Here is a 27647-nt window from a genome sequence, read left to right on the forward strand (position 1 = left end):
GCAAGGGCACAACTGCCTAAGAAGCTTTCTATGTAGGTGTAGCTGACAGTAGAGAACAAGACAATCCTAGTCTCTCAAGAATTCATGGTGTAGAAAGTGGTTCTCAACCATCTTGGTATATAAGAACCACTGGGGAAGATTTCGAAATTACAGATGCCCAGACACCTCCCTGGGGCTTCTATTCACCTGCCTAGGATGACATCCAGACATAGGTATATTTTTTTATTTTGCTTTAAATGATTTTTTGAGGAATAATTTTACAATTACATAAAAGTATAATAGTACAGATATTCCTGTATACCTTTCTAAAATAGTACAGATATTCCTGTATACCTTTCACCCAGTTGACATCTTCTATAACCATGGTCCACATACCAAAACTTAAGAAATTAAGATTGTTACATTACCTTGAAGAGGTAGCAATCTACTTCATTAGTATTTCCAAGTCTGCTCTGCATTTCAGTACTTGTCACACTTGGTAATGAATGTATTTTTTTGTGTGAATGTCATTATATATAATGTTTAAGGCAAGGAAGGCAAATAAATACCTCATTTTGCTGTCCACACACATTGAGGAAGACTCACTTTCCACAGCACCACCATCTAGTGGCAAACACAGCTATTACCACGCCAGTTTTACAATGTATATATAGCTCAGCAATTCTCAAACTTGCTTCTTCAGCTACACAGAGCTGTTTCCAAGTGGAAACAGAATAATAGCATTCTTTTCCAAATTGTCTTTTTAAACCACGCTCTCTTTAAATCGTTGGCCTTTCTTTTTAAACCACGTTCTCTTTAAATCCTTGGCTCTTTCGGCTGATTATTTTCTACTAGTGACCTATTCATAACAAATGGACAGATTTAGAAACAGCTTTTTAAAAAATGGTTGTTAAGCTTTTAAGTCTGTGGACGTGTATGCTTTTGAATAATTTATAGTGTAGGCAATATGTCTCCATCCTACCACCACACCACGTGAACCAACTGGATAAAGTGCCCAGAAGCAGAAAAATGCATACAGAGAAATTTAAAATAGATCACAGATGATGTTACAAGTGGGTAAAAGGACAGGCTATCTTACAGGGATAACTGCTCATCTAATGGGATTTAAAATAAGGATCCTCGTTGTCCCTCAGCTTTTCAGAGCTGCCCAGAAACAAAGACCCAAATCCCTTCCATGTCAATTTCATTCTCACTTCAGCTTCCTTGAGGCAGGGAGCACGGCAACAGTCCCAACCTCTTAACCCCTAATCCGGTATGGGGTTTCCCCGTCCATTTTATTCGAAGTAAGGTTTAGTTGGATCCCTTTTCTGGTAAATCGTTCTTATTACGGAAAAACGGGAGCATACATACAACTATAAATGTATGAGTACTCCCACCACTCAAGGAGAATTTTAACATTTCCTAATCATTTTGCTATTTGGTGGTTGCGCACATACACGTTCTTTCTCTCCCCCACAACCCGCCCCACATTCTTTTTCTTTAAATATTAGCATCATGCGCTTGATATGTAGGTTGATTATTTCGAGAGAGACATCTTTTACATCTTGGATGTGTCCTCTCTCCCCCCCCCTCTTTGGGAAGGGCGGGGACTCGGGAGTCGCTGACTGCTCTGAAAGGGCTAGCAACTGCGGAGGGTCCGAGCGAGACAACTGAGATACCTGTTCGGTTCGGAAGAGGAACCCCGTAATGGGAGAGGAACAGAGGACGACACACACCTCTGAGTAAAGGTAACCTTTGGGCCGCCCGAGGACACCGCGCGCGCCCCTGCCCCTGCGCCGGATACTGACACCACCTAGCGGGTGCGGCTACTGCGCAGGCGCCGGGCATGCAGACCGGAAGCGGAAGGCCAGGGCGCGTCGGGTGAGCGCCTCCGTCTCCAGTAGCCATGCGCGGCTTGGAGGAACCAGGGCGTCGCCCCACAGCGACCCCGTGTGGGTGCGTGAAACCGGCTCTGGAGACAGGTAACTTCTGAGAGGCTGGCGCTTTCGCCCTCGGAAGAGGCCCAGGTGTGGAGAGCCCTCTTCGCTGCCGAGAGGGACCAGAAATGCAAGACCCAGTTTTTGACGTGCGTCACATTTACTGCGAAGGCGCGGCTCACGTGCTTCGTCTACCACGTGACGTGTGTAGGCGGGCTGGATGGCGTCATTACGTTTCCCGGTAGCTGAGGTCCGCCCGGTCCGGCGCGGTGGTTGAACTAGCCACGTCCAGGGAAACGGCTCTCAGGGAGTTTTTGTTCCTGGAGGAGAGCTGGGATAGAGCTGGTGGTGTGCGGGTTCGGAATGAGTGCCACAGTGAGAAGCACCCTGTGCTGCAGTCAACGAGGAAAGCCTGGAAAGCCCAGCGGGAGGAAATAGTTTTAAACTGGGCCGGAAAGGTGGAAATGAGGTTGCTTCTCTTTACTTTTCACCTCTGTATGTAGAGCAATCTATATTACCTTTATAAACTAGAGGATGCAAGTGGAAGAAAATTAGCCACCCCCCAGAGAAAACCATTATGAATATCTTGATTTTTTTTAATGTAGATTTTTTTATTTCTTTATTGGTTATGGTATCACATAATTGTCCTCATCCCCCTATTTCCCATCCCAAATATATGATGTAAACTCCCTCCCCCCTGTTTTCCATGACCACTGGTTAGGCAAGTCCTTTGGTTGATCTCTCCCCCTTTCCGCCATCCCCCCCAGCCTTCCCCCTGAGGTTTGACAGTCTGATCAATGCTTCCCTGTCACTGGGTCTGTTTTTGTTCTTCAGCTTATGTTGTTCATTATTTCCCTTAGGTGCGTGATCTTGATGTTTGTTTTACTGCACACACCCTAGAAATGAGTTGATGTATGACCCCCTAAAAACTTAAGATTCATATAAATCTATGGTCAATCGTTTTAATTTTAAGGGGTTAACTTTTTCTTTTATAGATGTCCTCTAACTTAAGTTCCCTATTATTGGGCATTTAGGTTATTGCCAGTTTTCATTGTTCTAAATGAAAGTTCTTAAAACTAAAATCTTTGTGTATGCTCTGACTTAACCCTTTGCACTCCGAACCATTCTGGACATTGGCTACCAGCTACTCGACGCTACTTTGCGACGGAAACTTGCGTTGAAATAATTCAATTCCCCGTAATCACTAATAAACTGCAATGTCCCCTGAGAGGGGACATCCGAGTGATATGCTAGAATTCCGATGTCCCCTGAGAGGGGACAGCGGAGTGCAAAGGGTTAAATTTCCCAAAAGTACTGTTCCCTGGTCAACGGTTGTGCTCATTTTTTTAAAAAAGTTGCACACTGCGGGATTATAAATCTAGCATTTTGTCAGGCAAGAAAGAGCCTGGCTCAGAGGTGCATGGGATGAGGAAGCTGTAAATCCAGAAGTATGTGATGGAACAGGGAGTTTGGGGAACCATTGATTGGATTCACATTAAAGAGAATCTTGAACACCAGGCTAAGAAGTGCGCCATCTCTAACAGTGGGAAATATGGAAAGTTAAAAAGTTAGTAGCATGTCATAAGGAACCTAGGGTCTGGAGAATTTGAGTAGTGTGTATCGAGGATGGGAGGGACTGGCAGAGGGGAGACATAACAAGAGTAATTTAATAGTCCAGGCAAGAAATGAAAAGGATCTACCATTTGAACTTTTCTGCCTGCACAAGACTTGTAAATAAACATTGTGTACAAAACCTCTACATCAGTAACTTACTGGGTTTTTTTTTTTTCTTATTACACAGCTAATATAGTTGTAATATTGTTAAAAGGAAGGAAAAGCCTGAGCAAGGACTTTAAAAACCACTCCTTGCCAAAACCGGTTTGGCTCAGTGGATAGAGAGTCAGCCTGCGACTGAAAGGTACCAGGTTCGATTCTGGTCAAGGGCATGTACGTTGGTTGAGGGCACATACCCAGTAGGGGATGTGCAAGAAGACAGCTGATCGATGTTTCTCACTCATCGATGTTTCTAACTCTCTATCCCTCTCTCTTCTTCTCTTTGAAAAATCAATCAATCTATATATATATATATATATATATATATATATATATATATATATATATTTAAAAAAATAAAAATAAAAACCACTCCTTGCTGAGCACCTTTGTTGTACTAGGTGCTTGACATCTTTTTATAATCTTATAACTCTAATACAGGTGTTACTATCCTTGTTTTATAGATGAGAAAACTGGGATTCAGAGACGTAAGCGATTTTGTCCAAGGTCACACGGCTAGTGTAATAGCTCTATGTTGTTTTTGTCCTTTTTCTCTTTTGATACTAGCCCTAACCCTCCCATACTACTTTAGGGAATCACTTTACCCCATTTCCCTGTGATTTTCATGCCAGTACTACTCCCATGGCATATCTGTGCTTATTCCTATCCTGCATGTATTATAAGAATCATGTTCTGTAGTTGTATAGCACTTGGAAGGTTTTAAAACTATGAAATCAATGCATTAGAAAAACATGTTTTCATATATCTTTTGACTGATTTATTTTTTAAAAATTTTTTTAAAATATATTTTTATTGATTTTTTTACAGAGAGGAAGAGAGAGGGATAGAGAGTTAGAAACATCAATGAGAGAGAATCATCAATCAGCTGCCTCCTGCACGCCCCCTACTGGGGACTTGCCCGCAACCAAGGCACATGCACTTGACCGGAATCGAACCTGGGACCTTTCAGTCTGCAGACCAACGCTCTACCACTGAGCCAAACCGGTTTTGGCTTGACTAATGATTTCTTATCTTTTTTTTTTTTTTTCTATAGGGAATCTTTTAACTGAGCCAATTGGCTACTTGGAATCCTGTTTCTCAGCCAAGAATGGTACTCCAAGACAGCCATCCATTTGTCGCCATTCAAGGGCTTGTTTGAGAATTAGAAAGAGCATCTTTAATAATCCTGAACATTCGTTGATGGGTTTAGAAGAGTTTTCTCATGTTTGGTAAGTTGTTTTACAGCATTGGGCCAGAGCTTGCCCCTGAGTAAAATGTATTCCAGTTGATATACAGCCACTGATGTAGGCAGCCTTGGAGCCTGTCATCCAGACCAACCTGTCTGTTGCATGAAATTCCTCTACTGTATTTGTACATGTGATTGTCTAAATAACTTGGACACCCTGAGGGAAGCTTGGGGTACACTGAGGAGGCACAGGCCTTTTGCAGTTCGTTCTAATTGTGATCAACACCTTTCTGTTGAGCTGGAATCTGTAGACCCTCTCTATTCTGTCTATGGGTAGTCATTCTGACCTCCCATAGTCAGCAAGCTGTGGCCCATGGACCAAATCCATCCCACCACCTTCTGTTTTTGTAAATAAGTGTGTGGGAACAGCCACATGCATTTGTTAATGTGCTACAGCAGCAGTGTTGAATAGTTACAGCACAGACTGGTTGGCCTACAAACCCTAAAATATTTAATATCTGACTCTAAATGGGAGTCTGCTAGTTTCTCAATAAATTTCCACCTTTTACAATACTACTACTACTACTACTACTACTAATAATAATAATAATAAAGTATTGCCTATGTTAAAGCCTGTGTTATATGTGTCATTTGGAATTCTTTCTGTCTATTCTTCCTTACCCCAACATCAGCAGTCTGAAGTGGTCTAATTTTACTGGTAAAGACCTAAAATTAAGTGTTTTGCAATATTTACTTTTTTCATGGTAGTTTGGGTAGATTAGAAAGAACATGGGTGTTCTGATAACCTAGTGTGTATGATTTTGGTTGAATTATTTAAGTTAAAAACATTGCTGATTTAAAAAATGGATTCAGGAGAATTTTTCCCCCCTTAATTCTTCTATTTTTCTCCTCTTTCATTCCCACTTTCCAACACTCTTCAGGGATTATCGCTGTTAACAGATCAGTGTATATCCTGCCAGACCTTTTCTTTCTTTTTTGATACTCATAGAAGCATAAATATATACATACAGAGTGAGGTGTTGTTTTTTTTAAAATGAAATGTTTTCTTCACTTAGGGTATATCATGATAGTACATATAGATTTACTTTCTTTTGCTTTAATAGCTGCCTGTTAATTGCAAAATATAGATGTACCATGATTTGACTATTCTCTTGTTAATGGAGATTTATTTGCTATTACAGTCATGCTGCAACAAATATCCTTAGACACATTCTTGGGCACTTATATATTTTTATAAATAGGATATGAGAAGTGGCTGTCTTGGGTTAGAAGGTGCACACACTTAACAGTTTTGGAGAGCTCCTGCCAAATTGCCCTCTGAAGAGCATAACCAATGTATACTTAAAGGATAAATGAAAATGACCTTTTCCATTCACTACTGATAACATTATATGTTATTAAATTTTTACATTTTTTTCCTGACAGGAAAAAACAGTATTTTGTTTTTTAGTTTAATTTTTTTTTTATTATTATTAACAAGGTTTAACATCTTTTCATATGGTTGTTAGCTATTTCTCTTTTTGTCAATTACTTTTCATGGTCTTTGTTTCGTTTCCTATATTGAGTTGTCCTTTACTTTGTGATTTGTAGGAATGGTTTAGATACCACAGATATTAACCCATTTATTGTCTATTATACACACAGTAAACATTTTCTCCTTGGATGACATTTTGTAGCACAAACTTTATGATTTCAAATCTGTTAACACGTTAAGCACCAAGCCTGTTTTGTCTTCCCTTCTGTTTCAGTCACCGGTGACGGACATGGCGCTTAATGTGTTAACTGCTTTTCTTCATAGATTCTTGCTTTTGATCTTGTATAGGAAGGCCTAGTTAAGTTATTTAACATTTCTGAACAGCAATTTCCTCAGCCTTAAAATGGGGAATAAATTATATTTCTTAGGATTATTAAGCAGATTAAATGATAAGAGTATAAAAATGTCTAGCATACTGCCTGGCATGTAACAAATACCTCATAAATATTGCTTATTCAGACACTTGACAAACATCTATTAAGTTCTGTGTACCAGTCATTGTATTAGGGACAAAGGATACAGAGATAAGACTCTTCATGAAACAGGAATGGTATTTTTTTTTTCACAGATTACATTTTAATACCTTTAAAAGCATTCTTTCTGTTTTAATTTGTGGGGGGTAAAATTTTCCCCTCTTAACTCATTATGATAAATTAACTTGTGCTTTTTTCTTACTCAGTGATTTGTTTTTTTGTTTTTTTTTTCCAATAGGATTTTGTTTGTTTTTCACAAAAATGGTCATTTGAGCTGTAAGGCAAAAGTTCAGCCTCCTAGGCTGAATGGTGCAAAGACAGGAGTTTTCTCCACAAGGAGCCCACATCGTCCCAATGCAATAGGACTGACTCTGGCCAAGCTGGAAAAGGTAGAAGGTACGCATGTCATTTTTACTCTTAACCTTTTTTTCTTGAAAAGAAGTCTTATAAAATCAGCATAGTATTCAACACTGGCTGTTATTCAGACAAATACTGGTGACGTCAAGAAACATTTTGACATAAGCTCTCTGAGGAAGCTCAGAACTTATTTATATTGTTACATTTATCAAAGTTTAAATTATTTAAAAATAACTTCTACGATTTCATAATCATTAAATTAGTAACCAAATTTTCTCTGACTTGGAATGCAATAAATACAAAATGATTAAAAAATATTTAGATACTTTCAAAATTTAACACACAATAATTGGTCATACATGCATATATGGTCAGCACATAGAGTGGTGGTGTATCATTTCTTCCTCGCAGCCTTAAGAAAGTGAACTTGCATTGTGGTTGCAGTTATGTTCGTCAACTGTGATTTGTGGCAGAGGGGCTGGGATGAATCACACTGTAGGATCAAACATCTGTCAGATTGTGGAAGTCCCTGTGTAGAATACCAGATTAGTTTTAACTCCCTGTTAATGTATAACCTAGTTACTGAGCCAGACGATGTGGAAAGCAGGCATCCCTTGCTTAAACTTCTGACCCAATTGGCGCATTTATTAGAGAGGCAGAAGATGGAACAGCAGGTGGACTGGAAGTCAGAAGACCACTCCAGGCTTCAGCTTGCTTATTTGTTCAGTGAGCAAAGAAGAAGGATCTGCCCTCTCTGCAACTCTGCATAATTTTTTTGAGGATCATATAAGACAAAAGCTCTAAGAGTACTTCTCAGACTTTTGGGTGCTAAAAAGATGAGAACAGTTCTTTTGCTTGTTCTTTCTCAGAACTTGAACTCCTCTGCTGGATTGTATTCAACCAGGCCTTGGATAGGTTTTCTGGAAAAATTCTGTAGCTGATCCAACTTGAGTTTTATTAATTTGTGATGACTAACCAACTTGGGTAAACAGTACTAGAACATTTTATGATCATTTGTACACCCACTCATATTTTCTGAGCACTGATTATGTGCCAGGCATTGTTCTAGGTGCTGGGGATAGAGTGATAAGCAGATCAGATAAAAATCCCTGCCCTACAGAAGAACTTAACATCCTGACAGGGGAGATCAAATCAGAAAGGTGAAAGGTGAGCACAATAACACTATAGTTACTAAATATGCATTATAGTGGCTACTAGTGTTTGTGTGGTATGTACAGTTTATGGAGAGCATTCATGTGCGTTATCTCACAGTGGCTCTGGGTTTGATAGGGTCTCCATTTTATGGATGAGGCCATTGATGTTCTTTGATATTTGATAATTTTAATAATAGCATCTAGCCAGGGGGTTGTCTGACTCCAAATCCCATGAGCTCCTACCTATGCTACAGTACCTTTCTTTCTTCAGTAGACATTGTTAGGCATAATCATTTAGAAAGTGCAAAAATCATCTTTCCAAAGTCCCAGGCTCACTCACAGTAAGCATAATTTTAGAAATCAGAGTCCTCTGTTAGTCGTGTTTTTCTTAAATGGAGAAAGAATCCAATGTGATCATATACAGTTTTTCTGGCCAATTTCCCAAGGATCAAATTAGTAACTTAGACCAGTAGTAGGATTTGGTTAGCAGCTATGTAATTGAGAAAACAAGAGACCTGTTCTTAATATTTGATAATGGTGACTTGTGTTCTGCTTAATTGTTTGATGGAGTATTAAATTTCAATTGCTGCATAACAAATTATGCACTTATCCGTTTAAATAACACACATTTATTATGTGTTTGAAATATTATGATGTTTTTGTGAGTCAGGAGCTGAGTCCTCAGCTTAGGGTCTCACCAGGCTGCAGTTTAGGTGTCACTTGGGATGAGTTCTTGGGAGGCTTGATTGTGGAAGAATTCACTTCCAAGCTCACTCAGGTTGTTGGCAGAATTCACTTCCTTATAGTTGTGAGACTGAGGGCCCCAGCTTCCTTCTGGTCATTGGTTTGTGGCTGCCCTCCACTCCTAGACACCTCCTACAGTTTCTTGCAACCTGGGCTATTCCTGCTTGGCTGCTTACTTCATCAAGTCCACATGGAGAGTGTCCTGAGTGAGTCTTCCAGCAGGCACAGGCACCTGAGATAACATAACATAGTTACTGGAGTGATAGCAAGTCACAGTCCAAAGGATGGGATTGTACATGGCTGTGAACACCAGGAGGTGGGCATCATGGGCCCACCTTAGAGTCTGTTTGTCGCAATGGAAACCCTCTCTGGTCCCACAGAGATACATTTAAGACGCCAATGTGCCTGACAGAGTTCGAAGCCCAGTGATGCAAAAATGAATCAGCCCCCTCCCAGTGCTGAAAGACTCAACTGCCCACTGTCTAGGGAGAGAGAATCTAAGCCAGTTATTGCCAGACCACATGAAGAGGGCTCTCGGAGAAGTTTGTATACAGGTTCCTCTAGAACACAAAGGAAAGAGCGCTTATGTCTGGGAGAGCCAGGAGGGCTTTGTAGAAGAGGTGCTATGTGAGAGCGTTGGAGAGCAAGTAGGAGTGTGACAGAGAAGAGGATGGGTTTCCAGTGTATGGCAGCACCAGGTGTAAGAGAGGCTGGTACATAAGGGAATTGTGAGCAAGCTTAGGGACGCATAGGTAGACCATGCTGGTTCTTTCAATTGTTTGCACTATTCTTCATTGTGACTTCTAAGAGGTATTTTTCACATTATAGGTGGAGCTATATACCTTTCTGGGATTGACATGATTCATGGCACACCTGTACTGGACATAAAGCCCTACATTGCTGACTATGACTCACCACAAAATTTGATTGAGCCTTTAGGGGAGTATAATTTACAGAATAACCAAAATGAACCAAAAATGGTGTCCCAGTCTGATGCCAAGACTGACAGCTGTGCTCAGCAACAGCTCTCAGAGTGCGAGGAATCACAGCCCTGCAGCCGAACTGAGGAGAAGCCTAAATGTTCCGAACAAAGAGCTTCAGGAGAAAATGACATGCAACACAAAGACACGGCCAAAATCCAGCAACGCTCGCCGAGGCACAGGGAGAGAGCAGACTTGGGTTTAGAATCCAGAAGTGGTCAGGGACTGAGTGTGGCAGAGGAGCAGATTGGCCCATGTCGCCTGGAGGAGAGCTTTTCAGAGGAGAGTGCAGATGAGTGGCCACGGAGAAGGAGAGAAGCAGCGGTCCCACAAGGAGGCAGGATGGAGGGGCAGCCTGTGCCTCCTCACTGCCCTCCCAGGATGGCTGACGCAGCCCACCGCAGTGTGGTTCCCGCCTGGGTGCGAGAGGCCCCTGTGGCCACCCTGGAAGTCCGGTTTACTCCTCACGCAGAGATGGACCTCGAGCACCTCAGTTCAGAAGGTGAACCAGGTACTTTCCATTTCTTATTTCTGAATGAGAGAGGAGCTTTTATTAGGGGATTTAGCCAAATTTGGTATTTCTGAAGGTAAGATCTCTTAGCACAGAAATTGTCCACATAAAGTCCTAGCGCTAGAAACATGCACTTTATTGCAAAAGAGGCCAGACTTTTACTTGGATCCTGTTTTTTTTTTTAAACATGTGTTTCTTTTAAAACATCATCTGGTTTCTCCAGCCCATAGCAGATCCAAAGCAGCCATCGAGAATGAAGGATGGGCTGTGAAGGCTGTGGGTGCAGCGGCTCCAGTAGAAAATAGCCAGTTATGAAGGAGATGTCAGATTTTACCTGCCCCTGAAGGGTTGTGCTTCTCATTCTTCTCATTCTTTAATCATAAGGCTTTATGATTAAACAAAGCATTTGATTTTTAACTCAATCTCTTTATTAAAAAGTTTTATTTATGGAAGTTGGTTTATCACTCGATATAGTTGATGGGGAGGAGGAAGTTCAGCTTTAAAAGGATTTTTTGTGGTAGAACAAAGCAATGCATCCTAGAAGATACTTTATATTTACACTTACCCTTTGTCTTATGGATATTGTTGAATGCTTCTTACTTTGGAAAGTTTTCTCTTTTTCAAACTACAGTGTTGTACTTTCTTGATTAAAAATAGTTAAAAAAAGAAATTACAAAGTATAACTATAAAACAGGGATTGATTTATAACAGATAGCAGACTTTAGAGCCTGTATAGAAATAAGATATGAGCTCAGAAAGTTCAGAATCTATGAAAGATACTGAATGGAGGGAGAGAGGATGGCACTGATAGAGTGCTATGGGAACATGAGGGAGAGAAGGATTCTGACTTGTGCAGCAGGAAGACAATCTGGGAAGGCTTCCTAGAGGAAAAGGTATTTTGAGCTTAGCCCAGAAGGATAGGTAGGCAGGGAAGTGAGAGAAGGCACCTATGATAAATGAACGGCCAGGCAAAGGCCTGGTGCTTCTTCTGCCAGACACACTGTTACTGAAGAATGTGATGTGTTTTTTATTGTTTTGCTTTTTGTTTTTATATTTCCTTTTTTCTTTTCTTTGTTGTGTGTGGATGTTTTTGAAACTCTGTTGTTTTGAGTGGTTTTAGAGTCATTTTATGAGCCGTGCAACAAGGGAATCTTAGCAGTGTGTAATTGGTCCTTGTCTTTTGATCAAAAATTGAACTTTATGGCTTTACCTACAAATGTATTTATTGGAATAAATAAATGAATCTTGGCTGTTTTCTAAAATTTAAATTTCCTTTCAGAAGGAGAGGATCCCACAGCCACTCTAGATCAATGGTTGCCAACTGGTGGTCTGTGGACCACGGGCAGGTTAGCGACTGCTGGCTTAAGGAAACCTTTGGCGACCGCTGCTCTAGATGGTATTTTGAACAGGGACAACATTGTTTAAAGCACATGCCTTTCTGGAAGGGTCCAGCCTTCATTTGGACATATGTATTATGCTATAGTGATTAAAAATTAGGTCACAGTTCATTTTTTATGTATGTGGCCTGGTGCATGAATTCGTGCACATTGAAAGGAAATTCATTAGAAGAAGTATTTTACTATTGCTATTTGCCCTTTCTGTATAATGTTAACCAAATTCACGATCGACAATGACAGATGGAAACACATGCTTGTGATTGACACCAGCAAGAACTTTATATGTATCACGCATGTGCAAGTCAACTTAGCCTTTTATAAATATAGAACAAACTTGCTTAATTAGATCTGCTTTCTAATATAGCTAAACTTTTTCCAGCCCAGTGAAGCACCCCAACTTCTCTTTCAGGTAATTGTCAGCAACACAGCAGTAAATATCAACATGAAGCAGATTATTATTGTAGATCACGCATGGAGAACAAAGGGTAAAATATTTGCAGCAGTGTTTGACTATATTCTGCACAGTGAGAAAACCTAAAGTCATTTTCAAGGTCCACCATTTCTTCTTTTCAGTTGGATCAAGTTTCTAAGCTATCTTTTTTTTTTTTTTTTTTTTTTTTAATATATTTTATTGATTTTACACAGAGAGGAATTGAGAGGGACAGAGAGTTAGAAACGTCGATGAGAGAGAAACATCGACCAGCTGCCTCTTGCACACCTCCCACTGGGGATGTGCCCGCAACCAAGGTACATGCCCTTGACCGGAATCGAACCCGGGACCTTTCAGTCTGCAGGCTGACGCTCTATCCACTGAGCCAAACCGGTCCCGGCAAGTTTCTAAGCTTTCAAAATCTCCATTTTCTGGCTAATGAAAAGAGAATGAGATTCCACCGAGTCTCCTATCTACCTACTCCAGGATTTCTGTGAGGATCAAAGGAGATGAGGCACAGGAAAACACTTCACAGTTTTGGTTACAGTGTAAAGTGTTTCCACCTAGCTATAAAGCATGTCATATTCCCAGGCTGCAGAAACTGTAAGGAAGCTAGTCATTGCTAGGAAGAGGAAGCTGGGTGTTGCTATGCTATGGGATTTCATTACTCGGATGAAGGAAAGGACACTTAGCATATTAGCCTTTTATATGTATAGACTAGTGGCCTGGTGCATGAAATTCATGCACGGAGGGGGCGTTCCCTCAGCCCAGCCTGCACCCTTTCCAATTGAGGACTCCTTGGGGGATGTCCAACTGCCAGTTTAGGCCTAGTCCCACAGGGATCGGGTCTAAACCGGCAGTCGGACATCCCTCTCACAATCTCGGACCACTGGCTCCTAACCACTCACCTGCCTGCCTGCCTGATCATCCCCAACTGCCCTCTCTTGCTGGCCTGATCTCACCCCCAACTGCCCTTCCCTGCTGGCCAATTTGGTTCTGATTGGTTGGTTTCTTTGGCAGTCAGCGCTCTGAGCCTATCTCCAGGCCTGATCAGAGAGGTGGGGCTGATCAGCAGCCCCCGCAGAGGCCCAGAGAGAAACAGAGACATAGCTGCTGGCAAAGCCTGGAGAGAAAGAGAGAGGCAACGGCTGACCAACAGCTGCCACAGAGGCTGCAGATCAGATCCTGCTTCTCTCTTCAGGCCTTTCTCTGGGCCTGATCCGCAGCCCCCTTGGCAGTTAGTGACCCAGCACTGATTGCAGGACTGACTTCCGGTCTTTCAAGCCTTCGGTTGTTTTGGATGTTACGGACCCTAGGATTTTATATATTAATATCAGGATTTTACAATGCTGTAAATGCAGCAAGTTTTGCTATTTGACAGGGTAAACATCTTTTTGCCTGACATACACATCTGGGTAGAATGGGTTGACCTGTTCTTTAGTGATGGCTTTGAACTTTCTCAGTGTATCTGTTCCACAGTTTTCACAAGGACTCTCTCATGTTCTGTTCCTTAGAGAATGTGGCGTCACTTAACTGTGGGGCTGTGTGACACCTGCTCTCGGAGGCACCTTCCCTTGCTTATAGCTAGTGCTCTGGGCCTATGTGGGTTTAGTCTTATTTCTTGTGGCTTTCTGAGAATGCTGGGACTGTCATGTGTTTCCCTGATCATGCCTCCATTTATTCTGAGAAGAAAATGACAAGGAATTGAATTAATGTCTACATTGAGCATAGAAAAGTGACATATAGGTTGCCAGAAAGTGAAAGCTCAGCTCTCCTATTAAGGGAATAAGGAAAAATATCATCATGATTATTTTTTGTTTAGCAAGTGGAAATTTGGGGGACCCATAAGTTTAATGACACTTGAAGGCTTCCTATAGGAAAAGATATTACTCTAAGTACACTTGAAGGTGACATTCTCTAATGACTAAATAGATTTCCAGATCCTCTTCATTTCAAGTGATACTCAAGGAACTAATAAAGCTCCTCATTGAAGTTTATTGTAAAAAATTTGATCTGCGTGCTTTTGAGCATTAAGTTGTGTTGTTCTCATTGCAGATGTTGGTCAGGCTTCATTTAAGTATTTTCAGTCAGCAGAGGAAGCAAGGCATGCCATCGAGGCTGTGTTGTCAGCCGACCCCCGGTCTGCATATCGACGGAAGCTCTGCCAGGACCGCCTTTTCTACTTTACTGTAGACATAGCACACGTTACCTGCTGGTTTGGTGATGGCTTTGCAGAGGTCCTAAGGATCAAGCCGGCTTCTGAGCCTGTTCAGGTGACTGACTCTGTGGAGTCATTGGTGTCTCTGGGATCGTAAGTAGCTGCCATCACATCGTTAAGACAACCTACTTGACTTTGGTCGTGACTAGCCAATTTTTCATACAGGCTAATGTGTGCCTTCTTTTCAGAAAGAAGCAGCACTTTATGGTCTCACTGCTTTGTTTGATTTGAGTTGTTCATAATATTTATTTTATAAACATTTCTTTTAATAAAGTGAGAGATAAAATTTAAAGAAATTGCCATATGCTTCTTGAGTGGTTAATATCAAAGAATGCAAAATGATGTTCTCATTGATTTCTAAAAGAAGCTGATTATTCTTGACACTTGATAAAATTGGGCAGACATCATTTTAGCAGGGACTTGCAAGCTGAGGGGACCTGTTCAATAGTTCATGTTGGTTTTCCTGTTTGGAAAAGCCTGACCTCTCTATTTTATTCTAAATCAAGCTGAGTTACTATATCCTGGGAAACTAACAAATCAAAAACAAATAGTTATAAAGATCTTTTTAAAAATATAGATTTTGGCCGAAACCGGTTTGGCTCAGTGGATAGAGCGTTGGTCTGCGGACTGAAAGGTCCCAGGTTTGATTCCGGTCAAGGGCATGTACATTGGTTGCGGGCACATCCCCAGTAGGGGGTGTGCAAGAGGCAGCTGGTCAATGTTTCTCTTTCATCGATGTTTCTAGCTCTCTATCCCTCTCCCTTCCTCTCTGTAAAAAATCAATAAAATATATTAAAAAAGAAAGAAAAGAAAGGGCAATCATGGTTTAAAAAATATATATATTGTTGATTTTTTTTACAGAGAGGAAAGGAGAGGGACAGAGAGTTAGAAATGTCAATGAGAGAGAAACATCAATCAGCTGCCTCCTGCACACTCCCCACTAGGGATGTGCCCACAACTAAGATACATGTCCTTGACCGGAATTGAACTTGAGACCCCCCCAGTCCGCAGGCCCACGCTCTTATCCACTGAGCCAAACCAGTTAGGGCTGGTTATAAAGATCTTAGAGATCAAATCCCTGTGCCTGCATGTGCATGCATGTGTATATATATTTAATCCTAATTCCAAAATAGAGACTTAGATTTCTTTGTATAAGAAAGTCAACCTGGCCAGTGTGGCTCAATGATTGAGCATTGACCTATGAACCAAGAGGTCATGGTTCGACCTGGTGGGGGCACATGCCTGGGTTACGTGCCTGGTCCCCAGTGTGGGGCGTGCAGGAGGCAGTCAAGTCAATGATTCTCTCCCATCATTGATGTTCCTATCTCTCTCCCACTCCATTCCTCTCTGAAATCAATAAAAATAAAAATAAATTTTGAAAGTCACCCCAGAAGTCTAAGAAAATAACTTAATTAGTGATTTATTTCTTACTCTACGACTGTCTAGTGTAGGGGTGTCGAACTCAATCAGAGAAGGGGCCAAAATCTAAAATCCAGCCTAAATCGCGGGCCGAATGGTTTACTGAACAGTCATAAACTGACAATGTCATAAACTGACAGCGGAGTGCAGTGATGACAGCGCGGTGCGGGCCACATTGCAAGGCCTGGCGGGCTGGATTTGGCCCCCGGGCCTTGTGTTTGACACATGTGGTCTAGTGGGTTAGATTTTGGTGATAAAATGAGATGAATATGATCCATTTCTTGTTGCAAATCACAGTTAGTGGAGGAAAAAGACATAAGGACATTATTCTATTATGTTAGATAAGTATATAGTAATTAAATCTGTATGTACATGGTTCCTGTCTAGTACCATGTAGGAAGCAGTTGTAATAATATATTGCCTATAGGTGATTTTATTGATGTGATCTCAGATAAGATTTATAATCAGTGTAACCAAATTAGATACCTGTAAACATAACATAGGCTTTCCTAATCACAATTGTAAATCTTAATAGCTGATTGATCATGGTTTTGAAATGAGCCCTGCTGCCTGTACATTCTTGCACAGCCATTTGTGGCTGATGACACTGCATTTGTGAATCCAACTAGGTTGTCTATGAGGTGACTTAGAACCTCTTGGGGAAGTATCTTTAATTTTATTTTTAAAAGCTTTTTATTTTGAGTTATAATAGATTTATAAGAAGTTGCAAAAATAGTGCAGAAGTTCTAAGTACCCTTCACCTAGCTTCTAGTTGTGATAACATCTTACATAACTATAGTAAAACTTGGATGTTGATATTGGTATAATCATTGATGTTTTTCTCTTAAAGTTATTTTGAGATTGAATAAGGGCTTGAAGCACAGTAACAAAATATTGATACTTAATATGGAAAAAATAAGTCTGAGGATGATACCAATTAGCCTTCTAGCAAGAGTGCTGTTCAGTTATTTGGGGTTTTAATATACATTCTCAAACTTTTAGAAATAAAGTCCTAAATGTAATCCACCTTAATTCTCAGCCAGCTCACCAGTCTCTAATATTCCTAGTGTTTGACCTTCTAGCCCCTGCTTTAACCCTCCAGGATGATCTTTCATCCCGATCCTCATTATGTACGGACAGTGCTTATTATTAAAATTTCCTTCTTTTATATCACATAAAATCTGTTCTCCAATAACCACCCTATTGGGACAGTTTCACTCCCATGTTAGCCTGTCAGATACCATTCAGCATGCCACCCTTTAGTCTTCTCATATGTCAGCACCCCTATTTTATCAGCTGTTTCTCATATAACATGTTTGGAAGCCTCTCTCCACTCTGACCCTTAAGTTCCTAAGTGTCCTGTTGTGAAGAATTTTGGATCTCTAGGTCTTGAACTTCCATCCCTCAGAGTAGTTTTGTTTTTGTAAATCCTCACCCAAGGATATTTTTTCCATTGATTTTTAGAGAAAGTGGGAGGGAGAGGGAGAGACAGAAACACTGATGTGAGAAAGACACATCGATTGTTTGCCTCTGGCACACCCTGACCAAAGCCGGGAGCCTACAACTGAGGTACTGCCCTTGACTGGAATCGAACCCAGGTCTCTTCATTCTGCAGGCTGATGCTTTATCCACTGAGTCAAACCAGCTAGGGCTGAAAGAGAAGCAAGTCATATTTATTTTGCTCTTGGAAACTTTTCAAAAGAAGAAGAAAGGGACAAAATTCTCTGTACTATGCATAAATAGCATCTACCTTAAATGTAGTCTTTCCTTCTTGGTGCCTGTAGATGGAGCCCTTGATAGCTGATTATTTTTAGTAGCTTGGAGATAAACTCCACGAGTTCAAGCTGTTCAGGTATTTTAGGTTTTCTGCCCTCCTGTACCAGCTTTCCAGAACAGTAATTTCCACAAGAGATGTTAATCAATCACATATAGGAAGAGATTAGAAGGACAAGTGCTATTTATTAAATTTGTATATTAGAGCTTGGTTTAGGGTTGGGATGCATTATTCTAGCATGTAGAGCAAGCATGTCAAATTCAAAGGCAAACACAGACCAAATAAGCGAGGCTTAAGTTTATGTGGGCCACAAAAAAAACAAAAGATTCAATTTTCATAGAAACATAGGTTTATTTCAATAGATACATGCTGAATACAAAGGGCTAAAATAATAAGTAATCATTCACATAAAATAATAGAACATTGTAATAAAAGTTAATATTTTTTCTTGAACATTAACTTGTTCAAGCATGTGTGTACCAGACACTGACTAACTTCACAAATTAATAAGCATAAAGCAAATAAGCCTCTTTTTTTTGTTCTCCGAAAGCAAAATATTTCCTGTTGCACACACCAAACAAGTCAGTCCAAGACTAATGATGTGGCAATCGGCTGCTAAAATGTTCACTGTTAGTATTAGGGAAGAGAAATGGTGCGCCTGTGAATAAGGTGCATAAGGGAAATGAATGCATCATGATTTTAGTAATCAGTCAGTAGGGAACGTTGTAGTTTGTTATTAATAACTAGGGGCCCAGTGCACAAATTTGTGCACCTTGAAATGAACTGTGGGCCGCGCACGAGGCTGTGGTGGTCACAGGGGCAGGTCTCAGCCCATCCTCCGCGCCCCTGCCCAGCCCCTCCTGCCATGACCTCCAGTCCCCTGTGTGCCAGCAGCCCCACTCTTACCACTGCCACTCCCACACACTGATAGCACCGGCCGCTTGCCCCCTTTGACGATGCAGAGCGATTGGGGCCAGTGCCAGCAGTGGGTGTGAGCGGTGGCTATTGCCCCGATCGCCCCTCAGGAGCAGGGAAGGTGGAAAAGCCCTCAGGGGTGATCAGGGCCAGCAGCTCCCAATGGCACCAAGCTATCTGGACCAGCATCAGGCGCCGGCAGTGGGTGTGAGTGGCAGTGCAAGCTGCGGGTGCGAACAGTGCCAGTACCCGGCTGCGACACACAGGAGTAAAGAATTTTCGTAACCACCAGAGGCTCGCCCTGATGACAGCAACCAGCGCCCCACTTTGGTCTGGTGCCCTCACTCACCTGTTGCACCATCCTGCCACAGCCGATGCCTGCCATGTTCCGCACTCTGCTGCCTGTTGCTGACACCCACCGTGTTCTGTGCACACCCCCTGGTGGTCAGTGCAAGTCATAGCAATTGGTTGTTTGGTTGTTCTGCCATTTGGTCTATTTTCATATTAGGATTTTATATATATATATATATATATATATATATATATATATATATATATATATATATACACACACACATACACACACACACACACATACATAAATAAAAAATCCTAATATGCAAATATTAGGATTTTGTATATAGTATAAAATATTATAAAAATTAAGTTATGAAATTTGTATGAAAATGTTTCTTATATACCGTTATATTGGCTGGGCTGCAAAAATACTTGTTGTGTGGGCCACATACAGCCAGTGGGCTGCAAGTTTGACATGCTTGATTATGATATGGTCCCAGAAAAGGTAGATGAGGACTCAATCATAATGAAATGTGTGTCAGTTAGTGAACTTTTATCATGTCCTTGGCCCTCATCTACATGCTTTTCATACATTGATCAGAGGTTAGGTTGAGCCCACATAGCTGATCAGCAAGCATTGAGGATGTCGGCCCACCCAGGCTGGCCCCAGCGTTGGCTCCCTCCCCAGCTTGTCTCCAGATGTAGATGCTCAGCAAACCATGCTGGTTTATTTGAGGGTTAGTCTTTCCATATGTTTACTAAGCATTATTACTAAGTGATGTTCATGGGAACCTGACCACTAACTGAAGAACAGAGAGGAATAAAGGCAGAAACATCCATTCCCACTAGATCCACATGGAACCTCCTGGGAAGCAGCTTGAGAGATGTGGAGAACATTGAGTTTGGTCTCAGACACTTCAGGTGCTGTTTTCTGTTCTGTCCTGCCCTAGCTGTGTGACCTTGAGAAAATCACTACGCTCATCTCCAACTCCCTGACCTTATAAGAGTTGTTACAAGGGTAATGCTAGGAAGAATATTTTCTAAACCCTTAAATAGTCTGTAAACTTAGGTAATATTTTATTGGACCTATAATCATTAACATTCTTTTTCTGCACTCTGCTCCATCTTACATCGATGGACAAGTGGACAGGACAAGGGGTCCCTAAAATCTAATGTATAGATGCCTCTGTATTCTTTTTGTATTATAGAAACTGGAGGCCTGGTACATAAAATTTATGCACTGGAAGGGGGTTCCCCTCAGCCCATCCTACACCCTCTCCAATCCGGGACACCTCAGTTGGACATTCCTCTCACAGTCTGGGACCACTAGCTCCTAACTGCTCACCTGCCTGCCTGCCTGATCGTACCTAACTGTTCCCCCCCCTCCCCCACGCCAGCATGATCACCTCTAACTGCCTCTGCCTGCCAGCCTGGTCACCCCCAACTGGATTCCCCCGCCCCCCCGCCGGCCTGTTCTACCCTAACTTCTCCCCCTGCCAGCCTGGTCGCCCCTCACTGCCCCTCTGCCACCCCTGCCAGCCTGGTTGCTCCATGCAGCCTGCTGTTTGGTTGTTTGGTCACCCCTCACTGACCCCCCCGCCAGCCTGCTCACCCCACGCAGCCTGCTATTCGAACGTTTTAATTCATTTATTTTGAAATAAACGTTATTGTATTCTTTGGGAAGCTTATAGTGAACATGCTCCATCTCAAGATACTTGTGAATGCTGGTTTAAACGCTTTATAAGTGATGATTTCAATGTGAAAAACAAAGAACATCCAGGTCAACCGAAAAAGTTTGAAGACCAACAAATACAAGCATTCTTGGGTAAAGATGCGTGTCGAACTCAAAAACAACTTGTAGAAAGATTAAACATTGCTCAGCATCAATTTCCAGTCATTTACAAGCAATGGGAAAAATTTTAAAGGAAGGAAAATGGGTGCCACATCAACTGAACGAAAGACCAGTGGAAAATGGAAAAGTCATCAGTAAAATGTTGCTTCACCAACACGAAAGAAAGTATTTTTTGCATCGAATTGTGACTGGCAATGAAAAGTGGATTAATTTTGAGAATCCCAAATGCACAAAATCATGGGTTGATTCAGACCAACCATTAACATTGACTGCAAGGCCAAATTGCTTCAGAAAAAAGACAATGCTCTGCGTTTGGTGAGATCAGGAAGGTGTGGTGTATTATGAGCTTCTACAACCAGGTGAAACCATTATTACTGGTCAATACCGACAACAAATAATCAATTTGAACCACACTTTGATCATGAAACAACCAGACTGGGCCAGAAGACATGGCAAAGTAATTTTGCTTCATTATGATGCACGATCACACACTTTAAAACCAGTTAAAGACACGTTAAAAGATCTTGCCTGGGAAGTATTGATCTACCCACCGTATTCACCAGACCTTGCTACTTCAGATTACCACTTGTTCCAATTGACGGCACACCCACTTTCTGAACAGCCCTTCAAAATGTAGGAAGAAGTGGAAAGCTGGGTCTCTGAATGGTTTGCCTCAAAACAAGAAAAGTTCTATTTGAACAGTATCCACAAATTACCTGAAAGATGGAAAAATATGTAGCTAGTGATGGACATTACTTTGAATAAAGCCCTTTTAAGGTTTCTCTTGAAATTACTGTGTTTTCTTTTATTACAAAATCCACCATTGTTAACCAGTACACATAGTATAGTCTGAAGGCCAAGTTGGGCCCATAGCCTGCTTTTGTAGAGCCTAAGAGCTAAGATTGGTCTTTACATTTAAAAAAGATTATAAACAAAAACTTCCAGAGAACACATGACAGAGACTAGCCTGCAAAGCTGAAAATATTTTACTGTCTGGCCCTTTACAGAAAATTTGTTGACTCTGATTTAGAACATTTCTCTGAAAGGGTGTTTTGAGTTTCTCCCTGAAAAGTTATTTACAAATTAAGGTTTGGGTTTATTGCATGTTTCTAAGGCAAGTACTATCTATATTTTGAAAAGTTTTAGTCATGTATCTATATGAGAAAAGGTTATAAATGCAACATAAATAGTATGTATTATAATATCCTACTCATCTGTTTAAAACAAGGTTATACAAATCTATGTTACACACACGGGGGAAATTTCTAGAAGAGTAATAAACAAAATATGCTAACTGATTGCCTCTGGGAGGTGGTCTTTGGGGGCTCATTGGAGAAAGGAACTTTTCATTTTATTCTCTTCAGTATATTGTGGATTTTTTTTTTTCTAATGATGAGCATACATCATTTTTATACATGGAACATATTAATAAGGAAAGTAAAGTGTTCTAACTTAAATAAGTTAAATTTAGATCTCTAAATACATAACTATATATCCCTCTCTTCCCCTCCCCTTCCCCCCCACCCCCGGGGGAAAAAAAAAACAAACACCATTTTTTTCAATAAATTTAAAGACATTTTTGCTTTTTCCTGGAGCATCATGTGTGGGTCCAAAACCCAGAAGCCACCCATTGGCTGTGGAACTAAGGTAAACTGGCTGGGCCTGTGCAGATTGTCCCTAAGGATACAATGATTTTTTCTGCACCTCCAAACACAGAATTTTAGATAAAGCATTATGTTTCTGGGCAGAAGACAAGACACCCACGTGAATAGTGTTGCTGGCAGAGGTCTGAGCCTCCAAGAGCACCTTAGTCCAATACTCGCCAAAGCTGTGCAATTTATCCAATCTGGACTAAAGGATGGGTCTCTGCTTGCAGGATCCACTCACTCATCAGCTCCACCCACTGATTTTCTGTCTGCATGCATTTAGTGAGCTCATGGGCCATGATCTCTTTTCTCTGCATCCCCAGGGCTGGCCCTCCCACTGCCAGAATGGGAACTCTGAGCTCAGTCAGCAAAAAGAAGAGGCTTGGAGCTGGGGATCAGCTGTGCCCATTGGGTAAGGGTCTATGCTAAGGGATAGGGTAGACTAGGAGGAAGGACAGGCTGGCATGTTGGCAGGTGGCGGGCTTGTGTATGGAGGTGGAGTAGGGCTGTCAATAGATTTGGAGACTCGGGCTTTCCCTGGGTTGGGGGAGGAGTCAAGGTCTGAGAAAATTGGCAGAGCCAAGGCAGCACTGAATCCCACAGCGGTTAGGCGGGTTATCCAGGGGACATCAGGGACCCCCACATATCAGAGCTGGAAATTTTTCTTTCTTAATTATTCCCTGATATCTTGTATTTTCCAAGATAAAAGGTCACATTCAAAGATACCTTTGATATTGTAGGCCAACATGAATAAGGAGTGCTTGCAAATGACCAAGCAAGGGGAAAACAATTGACATAAAATGGGTTGATTGGTGAAGCCACACACAAAGTGTCCACTGAGTCGCAAGTGGCAGAAACTTGGTCACCAGAGCTTGCCCTCTTTTCCTTCTGGAAATCCTACCACCACATGGACTAGCCTGGGTTAGCCTGCAGGATGCCTGCAGATTCATGGCTGAGTCTCAGCTGACATTGAACCAATTACCAGACATGTAAGTAAGGCCGTCCTATATTATCTAGCTCTCTCTGAGTTGGCTGAAACTGGAAAAACTGCCTAATCAACACATAGGATTGTGGGAGGAAAATGTTATTGATAGTCACTAATTTTGAGGTGGTTTGTTATATATAGAATAGAAGCTAGCTTATACATTTAGCTACCACACTCTTAAGCAGTGGAAAGCTGGAATTTATCTAATAGAAGACTTCATATGAAAAAAAAAATTCTTAAATGATGAAGAGGTCTTTAGTGCAGGATGGATTTTTGTAATGAAAGTAATAATAAATAATAGCTAACATACACTGAGTGGTCAGATTATTATGAGCTCTGGATACATAATAACCTGGCCACTCAGTGTGTGTGTGTGTGTGTGTGTGTGTGTGTGTGTGTGTGTGTGTGGCCCAGTGCATGAATTCATGCATGGGTGGGGTCTAGCCAGCCTGGCTAGGGGGAGGACATGTCTTATGGGCTGGATTGGCCAGCCTGCCTGCTGGCTGAACTCCTGGTCGAGGGGACAATTTGCATATTAGTCTTATATTATATAGGATATACACTGAGTGACCAGATTATTATGGATTTAGAGATCATAATAATCTGGCCACTCAGTGTATATCAAGCACTATAAGTTAGTTATGAAGCTAAGTTTTGCATGAATTATTTCATTATGAGGATATGTATTCTTTTTGTTGTACAGATGAGCAAACTGAGGCTCGGGATAGTAAGTTAGTTTATGAGATTATATAGTTAGGAAGGGGAAAGACATAGGATATAAATCCTGAGTATGTATAACTGCAAAACCAAGGTTCTTAAACACTAACTTCATGGTCTCTAGCCTAAGAGAATCTATAAATGGCATTTTATACATATGAATGGAAAATCCAGAAAACTAAAGAAGAGTTCACCATGTTGCTCCCTTAAAACACATCTCTGATTTCTGTATAAACACAGAGTGAACCAAAGCATTTGTTTCTGTTGCATGCTAAAATTCCAATAAATAACAGCAAAAAAGAGAGCAAATTAACCCAAACTAAGCAGCAGAAGAAAATAATAAAGATCAAAGCATCAATCAATGAAATAGAAAACAAAAATAGAGGAAATCAATAAAACTAAAAGCTGGTTCTTTCAAATCAATAAAATTGATAAACATCTTGCCAGATGCCAGACTGATTTGAAAAAAAAGACAAAAATTAACGATACCAGAAATGAGAGGTGACACCTCCACAGGTTCCACAGATATTTAAAGGAAATGTTACAAACAAATTTATGCTAATAAATTTTAAAACAAATAAAAATATGAAAGATACAAATTACCAAAATTCATCCAAGAAGAAATAACATAAATATCCCTTATATCTATTAAAAATTGAAATTGTAGTTAAAAACCCCACACAGAAAACTTAAGGTGTAGGTGGCTTCATTGGTTAATTCATTCAAACAATTAAGAAAGAAAAAATCTAAACTTCCAAAATACTGAAAAGTAGGGAATAATTTCCACCTCATTCTGTGAGCCCAACATTACCTGGATACCAAATAAGACAAAATTAGTACAAGAAAGAAAACTACAGATCACAGTTATCTCTCATGAGTCTAGTTGCAAAAATTCTGAACAAAATTTTAAGAAATTTAACCAAACAATATATTAAAGGACAATACATCATGACCAAGTAGTATTTATCCCAGGGGAGAGACGTAGGATATAAAGACGTGGGATTAGTTTAATATTAAATCAGTTAATGCAGTTCACCATATTTATACTAAAAATAAATAACCATATGATTATCTCAGTAGATGCAGAAAAAGCATTTGACCAAATATCCATTCATGGTGAAAAATCTCAGAAAATTAGGGATAGAAGGAAACTGAAGCTAATAAAGGGCATCTACAAAAAAAAAACATACAACCAACAGAAGAACTGACTGCTTTCCACCCTAAGATCAAGACAATGTCCACACCATTTCTATTCAATATTGTACTAGAGTTACTAGCTAATTCAGTAAAGCAAGAAAAGAAAGAAAAGGCATACAGACTGCAAGGGAGAGATATAATTGTCCTTATTTACAGATGACATGTCTATGTAGAAAATCCTAAAAAATCAACAAAAAAGCCACTAGAATTAGTGAGTTTAACAAAGTCGCAGAATATAAAGTTAAGCCGGGATCGGTTTGGCTCAGTGGATAGAGCGTCGGCCTGGGGACTGAAAGGTCCTGGGTTCGATTCCGGTCAAGGGCATGTACCTTGGTTGTGGGCACATCCCCAGTAGGGGATGTGCAAGAGGCAGCTGATTGATGATTCTCTCTCATCGATGTTTCTAACTCTCTGTCCCTCTCTCTTCCTCTCTGTGGAAAAAAAAAAAAAGGATATAAAGTCAAAAACATCAATTTTAGCCCTAGCAGTTTGGCTCAGTGGATAGAGCCTCAGCCTGAGAACTCAAGGGTCTCAGATTCCATTCTGGTCAAGGGCATGTATCTTGATTGCAGGCTTGATCCCCAGCCCTGGTTAGGGTATGTGTGAGGGGCAACCAATATATTTGCCTCTCTCACATTGATGGTGCGCTCTCTGTCTCTCCCGCTCCCTCTCACTCTTTAAAAATCAATCGAAAAATGTCCTCAGGTGAGGATTAACAACAACAACAAAACACACACACCCAGAATCAGCTTTATCTCTGTATATTAGCAATGAACAATTGAAAATTTAACTAAGAATTTCATTTATATACAAATATGAAATTCTTGGGTAAAATTTACCAAATATGTGTAATATCAGTACACACACAAAAAATTATATTGCTGAGGGAAATTGAAGATCCAAATGCATGAAGAGATCTACGATGTTCGTGAATTGGACAATGTGATATTATTAAGATATCAACTCCTAAAATTTAAAAATCAAAGGAAATGGTGTAGGCAGACTATTTGAGGCAAGGGGCACTTCACTGGGAAAACCCTAAGTCTGGCTCTGTAGTTCTACCCCCAGTGTGAGCCTCAATTCATCAGCAAGTCATTCTTTAAGGGACCATTCTTTGATCACTGGAGCCCCTTGACCACTCAGTCATTCAGTTTCTGTATATCTCCCAGCTCACTGGCTCTCAGGATATCTTCCAGTTGTGGCTGAAGAGTGACAGTCTTCTTGGTCTCTTTGGCCCTTGAAGGAATCCCTATCTCAATCTCCAACATCTTATACTTAAAGTGGGAACTCCAAGAAGATGCTCTTCTCTGTGCTAATCTCCCCAAGGATGGAAGCCATTTCAAAGTCCTATCTGTCTTCCTCCTCCTTCTCCAGAGACCCACACAGGGCCGGGTGCACTTAAATATTTAGGGAAAAAACACACATGTGGAACAGAATGGCATTGCGCCCACCTTGCTCGCAGTGGGCTCACGCTCAGCTAGCAGCCACTCGTTCTTACCGCGTGTCCAGCCTGGTGGGTCTGTGCTGGAGCATGCATGCTCCAGTCCTGAGAGACTGGCCATGTTCCAGGGCAGTACTCACTGCTTGATGAAGCTAGAGAAACGCCCGCAGCGATGACCACATTCCCCTCCAGTGTGCGAATGGGGGTGAAATCACCGCAGCTTCCTGTGGGGAGGCAAACGCCATGACCCCAGCCCCAACGGGAAGATGCTGGCAGGTACATGAACAGAAACAGATTCTCCAGAGTTCTTGCATCTTACTCCACCCAGGGTCATTACCATTGGAGTGTAGCTTTATCTTTTCCTTTGACTTCCAGCGTCCCAAGACTGCTTTTGTACGAAAAGGTTTTCTGACGTCCTGGCTGGCTCAGCGGTGGAATGGACTGCTGCCGTGGGAAGTTATGAGTTCCCTGCCTGGGGCGCTGGATAACTACTTGGCAGAGATGTTGTGGAGGTGGAGAGGAGGACTCCCAGGCCCAGGATGCTCTGAGTCTTTGGTGCCCATTGTCCCTAGGACTCGGCAGAGGTACGCAATCTGATGCGGGTTTCGCAATGCAGCTTTGACGTTGGTGATGCAAGTTCATTCAAGAGAAAAACCGTGGCTGGTGATTTGGACCCCAGGTTGCTGCTGGGACACAACAGGCCTGACTCA

The 27647-nt window shown here is 41.2% G+C and overlaps 1 protein-coding gene across 6 annotated transcripts; it reads left to right on the forward strand.

The window, feature by feature from the left end:
- The first annotated feature begins 1836 nt into the window (after nucleotides 1-1836).
- Nucleotides 1837-27549, forward strand: TRMO (tRNA methyltransferase O). Of its 6 annotated transcripts, none has more exons than XM_084898748.1 (6): nucleotides 1837-1961; nucleotides 4744-4918; nucleotides 7142-7299; nucleotides 9987-10649; nucleotides 14532-14787; nucleotides 22921-23041. In XM_084898748.1, exons 1-6 carry the CDS (start codon nucleotides 1886-1888, stop codon nucleotides 23024-23026), a joined length of 1434 nt encoding a protein of 477 aa, XP_084754874.1. In that variant the 5' UTR covers nucleotides 1837-1885; the 3' UTR covers nucleotides 23027-23041. The 6 variants fall into 6 exon arrangements, with proteins under 6 accessions (XP_084754874.1, XP_084754876.1, XP_084754875.1 ...); XM_084898750.1 differs by lacking the exon at nucleotides 22921-23041 and adding an exon at nucleotides 27510-27549 and having other exon boundaries at nucleotides 1838-1961; XM_084898749.1 differs by lacking the exon at nucleotides 22921-23041 and adding an exon at nucleotides 27313-27364 and having other exon boundaries at nucleotides 1838-1961.
- Nucleotides 27550-27647: the final 98 nt, after the last annotated feature.

Source organism: Pipistrellus hanaki (genome assembly GCF_964339955.1).
Source record: "Pipistrellus hanaki genome assembly, chromosome: 11".
In the NCBI taxonomy this organism is placed as follows: domain Eukaryota; kingdom Metazoa; phylum Chordata; class Mammalia; order Chiroptera; family Vespertilionidae; genus Pipistrellus; species Pipistrellus hanaki.

Bases quoted from the DNA above. Each gene is read 5' to 3' on its own strand.
- TRMO (XM_084898748.1), top strand. From the start codon at position 1,886: ATGCGCGGCTTGGAGGAACCAGGGCGTCGCCCCACAGCGACCCCGTGT. The intron at 1,962-4,743 runs GTAACTTCTGAG...TTTTTTCTATAG, and splicing joins GAAACCGGCTCTGGAGACAG to GGAATCTTTTAACTGAGCCA. The intron at 4,919-7,141 runs GTAAGTTGTTTT...TTTTTCCAATAG, and splicing joins GAAGAGTTTTCTCATGTTTG to GATTTTGTTTGTTTTTCACA.